This window comes from Crinia signifera, chromosome 7 (genome assembly GCF_055691185.1).
Source record: "Crinia signifera chromosome 7, ASM5569118v1, whole genome shotgun sequence".
Classification (NCBI taxonomy): Eukaryota; Metazoa; Chordata; class Amphibia; order Anura; family Myobatrachidae; genus Crinia; species Crinia signifera.
The window spans coordinates 125,204,899-125,218,287 of NC_139223.1; the positions used below are offsets into that span (position 1 = coordinate 125,204,899).

The 13,389-nt window shown below is 42.9% G+C and overlaps 1 protein-coding gene across 1 annotated transcript in view; it reads left to right on the forward strand.

Moving 5' to 3' along the window:
- The first annotated feature begins 2,061 nt into the window (after nt 1–2,061).
- WNT10A (Wnt family member 10A) overlaps nt 2,062–13,389 on the forward strand; it is a 62,222-nt gene continuing 50,894 nt past the window's right edge. The window contains exon 1 of the mRNA XM_083153730.1: nt 2,062–2,754. Within this exon, the coding sequence (XP_083009856.1) occupies nt 2,690–2,754 (65 nt within the window). The 5' untranslated portion in view covers nt 2,062–2,689. The remainder of the gene's footprint in view (nt 2,755–13,389) is intronic.

Consider the following 13,389-nt stretch of genomic DNA (forward strand, 5'->3'; position numbering starts at 1 on the left):
TTGTTAAAATAATATGCAACTTGTCGTTGCCAAGTGCAGATGCAACCAAGTGATTAAGCACTGCCATACTGTAAACATTATGTAAGAGAGGCTCTGCCGTGCTCATTTGATTAATATCTGTGTATGCAAATAACATTCCACAAAAGAGTATATTATATCTTCTACAATGAAGGGAAGTGTTTAGCGCTGTTAAAGTGGAAGACTACAAGTCCCATCATGCAATGGAATGTACTTGCCAGACCTATAAAATGAGGGGAAAGTCTGAGTATTAAACACAGAGCGAAAATAAACGACATACTTCAAGTTCTTACTTCTACATTATCTTATGCTGTGTTAGTTCCTGCTCTGCTAACAGTGCTAGGCAGGAATGGTTTGCTGGTCTCTGAAAGTGTCTGCATAGTTTTCCTTTCTCTGGCAGCAGAAGCTATACACCTTCACTAATTCCACAATCCCAATCATATTGAGTGGAATTGATCTTTTCAGGGGATTGTGTATTATGTAATACAAGTGAGACATTTTACAAACTGGCAAAGAAAAAGTTAACTGGAATCCCCAGAGTGCAGCTCCTGCATCTACACAGGTCTAGCAGTAAATTCTTAGTAAATTGTCCATGACAAATGTACAGGGCCCATTATAAGAGAGTATCCTCCTTTTCACATCCACCAAGACTGACATTTTATTAACCCTCTCACTACCAATTGTCTACTGTCATAAAATGTTCCAAACCACTCCTATTATTTTAACTTACATTTAACTTGCAAGTAAATCTGGATATTGGACATTATTCAGGTCCGTTCGGTCGTGGGTATGTGTCCGCACGGGTCTGGTGTTTTTGCAATGCGCTTTTCTGTGCATGTGCATGTGTGTGGTCACGGCAAACAGATTTTTTTGCCGGGTGCACGCACCCAACATTGTGGGCGGGGGAGCGTGGAGTGGCGGGCCAGGGTACTCGCCCATGGAAACGCCCAACATTTCATGGCCATTCCCATGGAAATCGCCAGGTGACGTGGGTGCTGGGGGTGGGCAGCTGACATCACCGGTTGTCAGTTGCCCGCCCAGTTTCTCCTGAATGTGCACGAAATATATAAGTGACCTGAGAGTCCCTTTATATATGCGTGCACACACCACATCTTTCGAAGGTCGAAGTGGGAGTTTCCAACCCGGCCTGCGAATGGATATTTATGTAAAACATGCAATCGCAGGCCATGCAAACGTGCACTGCATGCGAATGGGGGTGGGCGGCCTGCCATTCGCAGGGTGGGTTTTGGTGGAATTCGCATCTGAGCTAGTCAACCAGAATAACTCCCATTGTTTATTAATAAACAATAAAACAAAACATTATTTACCATTAGTACTACAAGCCATGGATTATTTAAAGAGCAAAGATGTATAGGCTACATGAAGTAGGAAATAGGTCACAGGAGAAATAAGGCCCTGTCCACGGGAGCGTGCAATCTACGGAATACCAATAATGTAACTCCAGAAAGTAAATGAAAGTAATAACTAATGGTAATATGTACTGAACATGTGACATGTAACAGACCTCTGTAGCCACCTGTAATATAGGTAGCATTACTGACTGTCAGTGGTATAATATTAAGAGGAATGTGTCCCAGTGAGCTGAGAAATAGGATGCATCTGAGATTCCCATAGAATTAAATAATAATATTACATTTAGACTAAATGTTGTTACTTAATCTTTACTAATGACTGTTATGCAATATCCTATAACAGATTTGCAAGCTCATGAGTTTACAGGCGAGGAAATATGTAACATGAAAACTCCTTTCCTCTGTGTTTCTAGACAAATCATAGTTTATACTATACTCTGTAACCACATGAAAACACTGTTTATTAAATATGAGGCAGTAGAACCAAAGAACAAGTAATGGCTATAAAGCAGCATCAGGTTAACATATGTGATAACTTGGGTACATGTTCGTGTCATCAGATGATGGCAAAGGAGGGGAGAATGGGAGTGTGTGACAGTCAGTGTAGAGAGGGTAATTTAAAGAGGTGGAGAGTCACAGGGGAAGTGTAATGAGGGAGGATCACACAGGCTCATAGCAGGAGAGAACAGAGTTGTGACAGCTTCTCTGTAATACATCGACAATATCCTAACACTGACCTAATCATCAACTTATTGGCAGCAACTTGCAACAGACTGGAAAAAACTATTTAGAGAAGGAGAACAAGAACTTCTAGATAAAGGGAAATCAGTGTTCAGAAAAAAGAAGAGTGAAGAGGGCAAAGGGATACTGAAAAGAATGGGACAGGGAGAAATATGAAGGAGCAGTCTTAGGGATTCTTAAGACTATGCAGTGAGATATTCCAGAGGTAAATGAATACCTAGATTATGAGGATAGGAGGAAGAGGATAATAGGACAGGTTTTCTCTCCTAGATGGACACTGGAGTTAGAGTCACCCAGGCTGAGACAGATGATATATAGGAGTATGTATGAATGTATGGAAATGAAATACAGACAACATTGATCCATTCACATCTGACATTAAACTCTTGGACAAGAACAGAGGATTGTCGAGTGGTTCCTCCATCGGGAAAACTTTCTCTAGCACCAGTGGTGAAAGATGAACCTTGCTAACATTGAGGTATACATCAATGAAAGTAGGCAGCAGGGAAGAGAGGGGTAAAAGGTCAGGGAGCATCCCAGACTGACTGACAAGCAACATGGCACTGTGGTACCTTCCCGGAATCTTCACTATCCTGACAGGACTCCTACTCTCCATGCAGAGGTAACACTTCATGTACAGTCTCTGTGTACAGTAATCTTATATAAAAGTGCAGAAATGACAGCTATACTGTATACTGTATTGATGTGTGCTCTGAAATTGTCTTATAGATCCACAAAAAAAAGCTTTATGAGATTCTGGTATGCCAGCATTATGTTGTACTGTAACCAATCATATGATACTGTATTTGTGTTCATTTGCTTGCTCTAATCTAAGAATTTCCAGAAGCCCTAACGTCAAAGACTGATAACTTGCTGAATCCAAACCACTAATTGTGCAAGTGACTCTATTTCTGAGAAGAATGTACAGAATTCAGCTCTCCATTCCCTGCATATGACTGGGTACAGGGTATCATGTTGTTAGAGATAGAACCTGGGACAAGTGGAGTTTACACTTTGAATTTAACATTTTCTTATTGCTTTTGTACTGACTTAATTAGACATCTATCTGGGTGGGAGACATTAAATGGGCATGTCACTCTGGAGTAAATATAATTGTATTAAAAATAAAGTACAGTACAAGTCACATAAGGGGCTGGAAGTGAGGAGGAACTAGTAACGCTTTGCCTGGGGGCAATAAAGAGTCGTGGTAAAAACTTGTTATAGTGACTTTTATCACAACAGATTTCCTGCTCCTGTCCTTTACATACAGTACTTAAATCGCTCACAGCAGGTTCGCCGTGGTTTGCCCTTAGTCTAGTTAGTAGAACCTATAATATTAAAGAAAAATGTCCTGGATAATGTGGAAGATCTGGTCACACAGGGTACCACGTTAATTACTGGAGGTTGTAAACCTGTCATCCGGTAATATATGACCAGAAACTGCTAGAAATAACCTGTTTCTTTAGTCACCTCTAAATGATTATTATACAACTACTTAACCACCTGAAAGAAATACTGAGGTATCAATGAAGAAATAACACAAGTCACAGATATCAATAACTACTTACTTCATACTGAGATACAAAATAATGCCATTAAATAGTTTTTCCCTATTACCTCTTTATTAAATCAAATATTTATGCTGCTTGGGTGGAAAAACCCCAAATTGCACAAAGTTCTCATTATTTCAGTAAGCACATCCCTGGACATTATTTGTAATGTTCTCTATTATAATTGGGCAGACTGGAGGTACTAGTGTATTTTCCTTAAACCGCCGGCAGAGATGAAAAGTTACTTAATAATATGATGTAAACATCACACGTGATGTTACCCATAACAACCAGCTATTAGATTAGACAACTAAGTATAGGTGAGAGTGTGTAATGACAATATCTACTTTATTGCTATAGATTTCAGCATAAATTTACATAAATGTATAATTATCTACTAAAAATCTTAAAAATGTGTATTCACTTATAGTTATCAATTACCAATTAAGCTTGACAGGTTGTACAGTATGTTAAGAACCCCCCCTTCGTGCTCATGTTGGCTTCACAGAAAATGTGTATAGAACATACTGGGCAGTGAAAAATACTGTAACACAATAATAAAAACACTTTGAGTAAAGCAAGTGGCTTCTCTATGAGAGGGGCACTCTCGCTGCCCAAAATGCATATATATATATAGATATATATATATAGATATATATATCTATATATATATATCTATATATATATAGAGATATATATATATATAGATATATATATATATCTATATCTATATATATATATATATATATATATATATATATATATATATCCCAAACTGTGTAAAGTCCTTTCTATTTTTGCTGAAGATAGGGCATTGGGTTTTTTTGGGGGGTTTATTGCCATTTGCAGTGGCCATTGCTGTGGTTCTCCATGTATTGAAAAGCGAATGCTGACTTTTTTTTCCGATCCCTATCTACAACAGGTGTCAGTATGGGGGAAATTCTATACATTGTCCTCACTAATTTCACATTTTGTTTTATAAATGTTTATTTTAATGGAATGTTCAACTGGAAACCCTTGTAGGGGCAACCGGTGGCCTGCAAGTGATAAGTATCACTAAGTTGCCCATGTGATATTTAAATGGCAAATTGGGAAAATGCACATTGATATGATAAACACCAATAGCAACAATGCAATAGAATCTACCTTAAAAAATGTTTAATGAAGAGCATATGGAATTACAGCAGACACCAACATGTAAAACAAGAGATTTTGGGGCATATCTAGTAAAGTAGTCATAGAATATCCCCAAACTCGCAAATACTGTTAGCATAACCGAGATTTAAGAAGAAGGGACAACAGCAGGTCCTCCATTAACTGCTATGGTCCCTCCATTTCAAACCAGTCCCCATAGGTTTCTAAGGAGCCTGTGCTGCTGTCATATTTACAAAGCTCAAGCAAAACTTGACCTTGGCCACTAATGCCACCTGAAGATAGTGTTAGCCTATATTAGCCAATGGGTTATGTATATTGCATATTCTTTCAGTGAGGGATCTTCCAGATACCTCTTCGTCTGCTCCCAATAATGCATGCACAGGCTGACTCCCACACATGCACAGTACACACCGTGGTTCAAATCTGAAACTCTCCTCTTCCTCTCCGCTCCTCGCGCTTTTTGGAGCCCATGACCCAGCAAGAGCTTTTTACTAAGTTTGTGTGAAACCTTCACATTATGAATGTAGGTATTTTTATATACCATTTGCATTTAAAATGCAGCTATGATAATGTAATGTAATGTGATTATGATGTACTATCTATGTATCTGTCCCTAAATATAGAACAATGGCAGACCCTGATAAATGCATCCAATGTAAAGTTTATTAGTGATACTGAGCAAATGCAGGTCTTAATTATTAAAATAAGAAAAGAACAGATACAGGAATCACACACAGAATAAGAGCAGATACTGAGAATGATGTACAAATTCAGAGCAGATACTGAGATATGCCTACACAATAATAGCTATGGAATACATACAGGGTAAGAAAATATACTGAGAATTAAATTCAGAATAAAAGATGATATTAAATATTACACACAAATGATCATACTGTATACTGAGATTTACTAATTACAAATAAAATAATAACAAATACTGATAATTAATATATCCCTAATCTAATATACATTTATGAAGTTTTTTGGGTCCATCAAGTTCAAACCGGAAAGCAAAGCAAAGTGCAAGGCATATAGCAATTGACCCCACAGTGGGGAAAATCTTAAAATAGCAGAACAATATAAATTCATCTCTATAATACTCTAGCTGTAATATAGTTAGAGACACCATTCCTTGTAAGAAAGTAAATAAAATCTGTCAACACCACATCATACAGTAACGGACGTCCACAGTCTTAATATTACTTACTGCCTTTCCTCCAGTCACAGTGGTTGAACCCATGTCAACACCAAAGTTCTGGCCATGAAAAGTTAATTAGTGAAATACAGCCTTGGAAATATTTGTACATACAAGTTAGGTAACCTATATTGAGCTTTTTCCCAACATAAAACAAGAACAATTTTTATAATATCTAACCTTACAGTTTAATTCTACCATCCTCTTTATTAACTTTTTAAAAAGATTTTTTATCCTCCTCATTAATGCTAAATGTTCTCTTCACACATGGGGCAGAGAACTAGATCACAGCGCATCTTTTCATTTTTGCTGCAATGCCATAACTGTAATGCCTATTACACATTATACCACACACTGTAATGCCTATTTTACTTTGTCACATGTCCATTGCACATGTCACACACACCGTAAGGCTTAATTCACTTTATGCCACACACTGTACTGCCTGTTACACATTATGCCACACAGTAATGCCCCCACTAGAGGTGCTTCCAAACATAATTCCCCCTAAAGTGCCTCTTACACATATAATGCCCCTATAGTGCTGTTTGCACACATAATGCCCCCCTGTAGTGTCGCGAGTTTCATGCTTCTTGCCAGTGGTTACATACTCGTTGTCAGGGGTTACACACTCTTTGCCAGGGGTGGGTTGCGTGCTAGTTGTCAGGGGGGAATATGTGCTCACTGTCAGGCAGGGTAACGTGCTTATTGCCAGGAGGAGTCACGTGCACATTGCCAGGGGGTTACATGTTCATTGCCAGGGAAGCTTACGTGCTTGTTGCTAGTGGGGTAACATGCTTGTGGCCAGGGGGAGGATTACATGCTCATTCTTGGGAGGGATTGCATGCTTGTGGCCAGTGGGATTACATGCTCGTTGCTAGTGGGGTTACATGCTTGTGGCCAGGGGGTGGATTACATGCTCACTGTTAGGGGGAATTGCATGCTCGTGGCCAGTGGGTTCACATGCTTGCGTTGCTGGGGGGTGTTACATGCTGATGGCCAGGGGGTTATATGCTTGTCGGCAGGGGTTGCAAGGACACAGTGCTATTGGAATCCACACATTTCTGGGTAGCACTCCTTTAAGGCGGCAGCCATTATTGGAGGGGTGCAGAGTCTCCGTCTGTAGTGCAGCTTCTCCCGCCAGCGTCTACTCCATTTCCTGGCACAGCAGAGGAGGGAGGAGGGGGGGCAGACAGCGCATCCTCTCTCCTCCTCGGGTCTTGGAGCTTGAGTTCCCCCAGAGCCATCCTCTCTACACCTCTGCTTGTGTTCAACTCCCAAAACGGCTTTCACTGCAAACTTTGTACATTCTCCCCATGCTTGCATTGGCTTCTGTGTACTCTGGGTTTCTCCCACTATTACATAAATATACTGATAGGTTAATCGGCTCACAGCGAAACATTAAACCTAGTGTGTACATTTGGTAGGGCATTTAGGGCCTGTTTCAGCTTGGGTTGTAGTTTTACAAGATTTTGGAAGACTACAACCCATGGTGGAAGGCTGCAGGGGGCTGCTCAGCACAGGGCAAGGCAGCCCCACACACCAGATCCTGCCCACTATGCAAATGTATAAATTTTGCATTTGCATCACTTAACTGTGAGTGCTTTGCTATACAGCGGAGGAGTCCCACAACACTGGCTGACCTCTGTGTGCACAGCCTATCTGCAAAGCCAGATGAAGGCCTGCCATTTTTTGGGTCAGAGTGCCTACGCCCCCCAAACTGCACCCCAAAATAGGTCAGTTGACGCCCTCTGAACGATCGGTTGTCACCCCATTGACACTCCATAGACTGCAGTCACATTTTTCCCCTGGAAAAGTTACAGCCAATCCCCTTTGAAGCACCCGGGAGTCGGAGGACGGACATGCAAGCCAGTCTGATCACCGACTCCGATCCGATGCACATGGGACTACACATTGGATTGGATCAGACGTCAAATACCTGCGATTTGGCCATTTTTTCACCCGATTTCTCATAATCCATCGTAATTGGGTAAAAAATGGGTACTTATGTATTAGCCAGGCGCCTGATTAACATTCGTACGGCACCGTAGGGAAATCGCATCACATGCGATTTTTTTTTGCCTGTGATGCGATTTTCCTATGTAATTTATTCACTGCTCTCTGGCCTTGGACGGTGCGATGAGATCGCATTGAATGCGATCGCACCACACATAAAATCGCCGGCGATCGCAAGCGATTTTATAGGGTGCGATGCTATTTAATGTACTATACACTTGTATGACATACAATGGGATTTAGGCATCCCCCCACTATCCATGCCACCCCAAAGCATGGCGAGCGCAGCGAGAATGCTTCCTCCAGACCTATCCACGTCAGCGTGGAGTTGATTTTATATAGTGTGGCGAGCCGGAAGCGTGGCGAGCGCAGCATGCCCGGTGAGGGGCCCGCGAATTACGTTACATGTATTCCACGCTGCACTCCCCACACGCATGCAATGCGATTTTCTTACGCAGAATCGCCCACTAAGCTATTTGCTGATGCATAAGTACCAAAAAATGTACAAATCGGACAAGTGTATGGCCAGCTACACTCTTCAATGGGGTAGGGACTAAATATTATCTGTTAAGGGTTACAAAATTTGCGTGCATCATATATAACTGGAAATAAATACATTTACCCCAAGTTAAATGAACACCTACTACTGCTAGAATATTCATGCAGTGTAGCAAATGTACAGCCTGTAAATATGGATATTATCTACTGAGAAAATACTACAATTCTAATCTAATATTTAAATATGAATTATTAATAATGTATTAAGACCAACATGCACAATAACTGAGCAGTTGTTTCATGTTTAATAAAAACAATTTATAATTACAGTTTGTGGACCTAGATCAGAACATGCATGGGTTAATTTAAAATGAAGTTCTATTGAAGATAGGATGTTGCCCATAGCAACCAATAAGATTCTATTTTTACTTATTTTGCAGCTTCTGGAAGATAATATCCCATCTTCAATAGAACTCCCATCTCAGTAATTCTACCCTATGATGTTAAATCCTCCAGTAAAATGTGAGCACGTGATCCAGTAAAAGCTTTGTTGGAAAAAGAGTTTCAGACAATTGAACAATTTGTTAATGAAGTTGAAATTCTAGAAAAAGTTTAAAGTCTAATCAGTGGCGTAACTATAGCTCCGCAGCCCCCGTGGTGGCGGGGGGGCGCAGAGAAATTGGGGGCGCCGCCAGGGGGGCTGCGGGGCTATAGTTACCCGCGGTCTGTGTCTCGCCCGGCTCTCTGCCGGGACCTGCCTGACTGTCACGGTCCCGGCCGGCTCCTGCTGCAATGAAAACTGACAATTAGAAAATGGCTGCCCCAATACTGCAGACAGTTTTCTGTCTGCAGCATAGGGGCAGCCATTTTCTAAGAGTCCGTTTTCATTGTAGCAGCAGGAGCCGGCCGGGACCGTGACGTCAGGAAGGTCCTGACAGAGAGCCGGGCGAGACGCAGACCGAGGGTAAGAAGGGGGGGGGGGGGCAGGTTAGGTGTGTGGGGGGGGGCGCCGAATAAACGTGCGGCGGGGGGCGCTAAATAGTTAGTTACGCCCCTGGTTCTAATTTAGAAACTGGCAGTGAGGATACATACAGTACACAGAACGTTTATAAAGTGCAGTTATTTTTAATATAATACCACTTTTATATTGTATGTCACAAAGAGTGAATTTTACTTCTTTACGTTGGAGGATCGTTTTCTGCACTACTCCTAATTTGGTTTGCCAATAATATGTTGTTTAGTTTATGCGCTTATATACATTAAAGGAGGCATTCCTTGTTTTGGATGAAACAATGACTTCTGCATGTCTTATCTCCTGCAGTTAGTCTTTTAAACCACCTAGCTGTAATATACAACAAGCTTGGTACAAGAAAGTACATTTATATGCATACACACATAAATGTACACAGACTTGTTCCCTTATACTCAAGACATAATTAAGCCATAAATGAGACTCAAATGAGCAGTAATGAAGGAGGAGAAAAAGAAAAGCTGTAATTAACTAAGGGGTGGTCCTAAGGTCATAGTAGTCAGTGTTTTGAAGTGACATTTCTATTTATTGCCAGCATGTCCATTCCTATGATGGAAATGGTTTTGTAAGGTGCACCACAGATAAATGGGCATATTTGCACAAATAATGTGCAGCATAATTTTTTCTGCCATGGAAATGGCAACCAAATCCTCATCATATATATATGTTTGCCGATAAACTATGCCTTAGATGTGCCTGGTTAAGCTTTTTTAGCATTCATTATGACATTTTCCCATTACTGGTAATGTAAATGATGCAATAGGTTTCTGGATACTTGAAACTATAATTTTTATTATAAGTTCTCATAAAAACTAGAGATGCACAGGAGCAGTTTTGCTGGTTTTGGTTCTTATTTGTTGCCGTATTTTGGTCTTATCTAAACTGCCTCATTCGTTCCCATCAATTCTGACCACCTCACATCTCACAAAACTGTTCACCAATATTGGCCAAAGAATTGCTAGATAAACACTATACAGCAGAGCCCTGTATACACATTACACTGCTTAGTATTTTCTAGTATTCACATTGCACCAGTGGTGTAGCTAGGAGCCAGGGCGCCCGGAGCAAGGGCATGTTTCGCGCACCCCTCCCCCCAATTTGTAGTAGGTGAGGTGGTACTTGTTTCCTAGCACGGCGCCCAAGATTTTCATCTTATGGCATCTTATGTGATCGCACCATATAGCCGCATAAGATGCATGCGATGCAATGGTATAAGATTTTTTATTGTACAACCACCCTGATGGGTCCTTACAATGTTAAATGCCCCCCCATTGTCAATGCCACCCCCTGGACCAACCCGAAGCGTGGCGAGCGCAGGCGGTACACGTCCTCTGACCTTTTCATTCCCCCACTATCCACGTCCGCGTGGAGTTGATTCTAGATAATGTGGCAAGCGCAGCGAGATACCGAGCCCGAAGCGTGGCGAGCGCAGCGAGCCTTGCGAGGGGATGCGTATTACTTTACATGTATTGTGCGTCCGCTCGCCACGCTTCGGGCTCGCTGCGCTCGCAACACATCTAAAATCAACTCGTGGATAGTGGGGGTATGAAAAGGTTGGAGGACGTTTACCGCCGCCCCTCGCAGGCTTGCTGCGCTCACCACACTTCGGGTTGGCGTTGATCCTGGGGGTGGCGTTGACAATGGGGGGGGGGGGGGATTTAACATTGTAAGGACCTATCAGGGTGGTTGTACAATAAAAAATCGTATACCATCGCATTGTATGGCATACGATGCAATACGATATTTTAATGTACAATATCGCGGCGCATCGCATCCCATTGTATACCATATTTAGTCTTATGGTATACGATGCGATGGGCGCTGTGCTAGAAAACAAGTACTGGTGAGGCTCCTGCGCAGTGAAAGTGGGCACGGACCAACATTATACCACACACCGTAATGCCCATTGCACATTTTAGTGAACTTTGTAATTCCAATTACACATAAGCCCACACATGATGCCCATTGCATACTATATAACCCACTACAATGCCCATGACATACTATATAACACTCTGCAATGCCCATGACATACTATATAACACTCCGCAATGCCCATGACATACTATATAACACACCGCAATGCCCAATACATACTATGTAACACACCTCACACCATAATGCCCATTACACATTTGACACATAAGTGCCACTTACCTACATGCTCAATGCCAGGGGCTTCATGCTCAATGTCAAGGGGCTTCATGCTCGATGCCAAAGGGCTTCATGCTCGATGCCAAAGGGCAGCAGGGTGGGTTGCAGTAGTGTGCAGCAGTAGTGTGCAGCAGGGTGGGTGGGTGCAGTAGGGTGCGAGGGTAGGTGCAGTGGGGTGCAGCAGTGTGCAGCAGGGTGGGTGCAGTAGGGTGCAGCAGGGTGGGTGCAGTAGGGTGGGAGTACACCTTACTTAGCGAGCCACCGGTTAGCCGCTCACCTCACCCCACCCCTGCCTGTGCTGCATGCGTCCCGAGTCCCCCCCCTGCCTGTGCTGCTGTGCTGCGTCCTGATCCACCTCCCCCTGCCTGTACTGCATCCTGAGTCCCCCCGCCTGTGCTGCTGTGCTGCGTCCTGTGCCCTCCCCGCTCCCGGCTCCCCGATGTGTCCAGGAGAGATGTGCTGCTGCTATGTAAAATTTATATCTTCTGCTGGACCGCTAGCCAATAGGTGCTCATGGTCCAGCAGCCACCAGTTGATTGGCTGCTGGACCGCAAGCGCCCATTGGCTAGCGGTCCAGCGTGAGATGTGAATTTTACATAGCAGCAGCACGTCTCTCTCTCTCCCAGACACAGCGGGCGGGGGAGCGCGGGAGCTGGTGGGCGAGCGGGCGGGCGAGCTGGCGGTGCCAGCACAGCTCCAGCGCCATGCTATCTTCTGGCGCCCGGAGCTTGTGCTCTGCCGGCTCCGCCCTCGCTACGCCTCTGCATTGCACCATACAATATTATCAGTTATTCACATCACACCACATAGCAGAGTCCCTTATTCATGTTACTCCAGACAGCAGGGCCCTGTATACATGTTCCACTGCACAGTTGTACTCCTATACATATTATGTTGAACAGTAAAGCTCCTTGTACAAATTATATACTTCATGTGCTTCTAATCATGTCATCACCTGAATTAGATTTGTGTTAATTATAGGTGCAGTAGAAACATTTGAATATTAGGAATTACCAAAGGGGTTAGAGTGGGGCCACAGTATAGAGAAATCACAGCAGGGAGAGTGGGGGATACAAAGTGGGAGAGTGGGGATATGGGGGGATATATAGTATGAGGATCACTCAGAGGGGGATATACAGTATTACAGTCACACAGTGGGGGGTTTATATAGTATGAGGATCACATACTGGATGGTGTCACGCATGGATGGTGTCACGGTTAGCATTACTGTATTCGCCGTGGCCGCTCGCACACGGTGTGGTTGCACATGCACATAACTGACTATGTGCATGCGCAGTCGCAAAACATCGCTCCCCTACAAAATACGCAGGGGGGGAGTGAACCTGAATAAGGCCCATTCTCCCTAGGTAAACATTATGGCAGGCATTTCCAACCACGGTCCTCAAGGCACACCAACAGTACAGGTTTTAGTGATATCCGGGCTTGAGCACAGGTGACTTAATTAGTACCTGAGCAATTCTGAATAAACCATCTGTGCTGAAGCCTGGATATCACTAAAACCTGCACTGTTGGTGTGCCTTGAGGACCGTGGTTGGGAATGCCTGCATTATAGCATTAACTGCAAAGCTAATGTGATCACACCAGAAGGCTTGGGTATGTAATGTACAAAGATGTAATAAATAATGTACTTAAAAC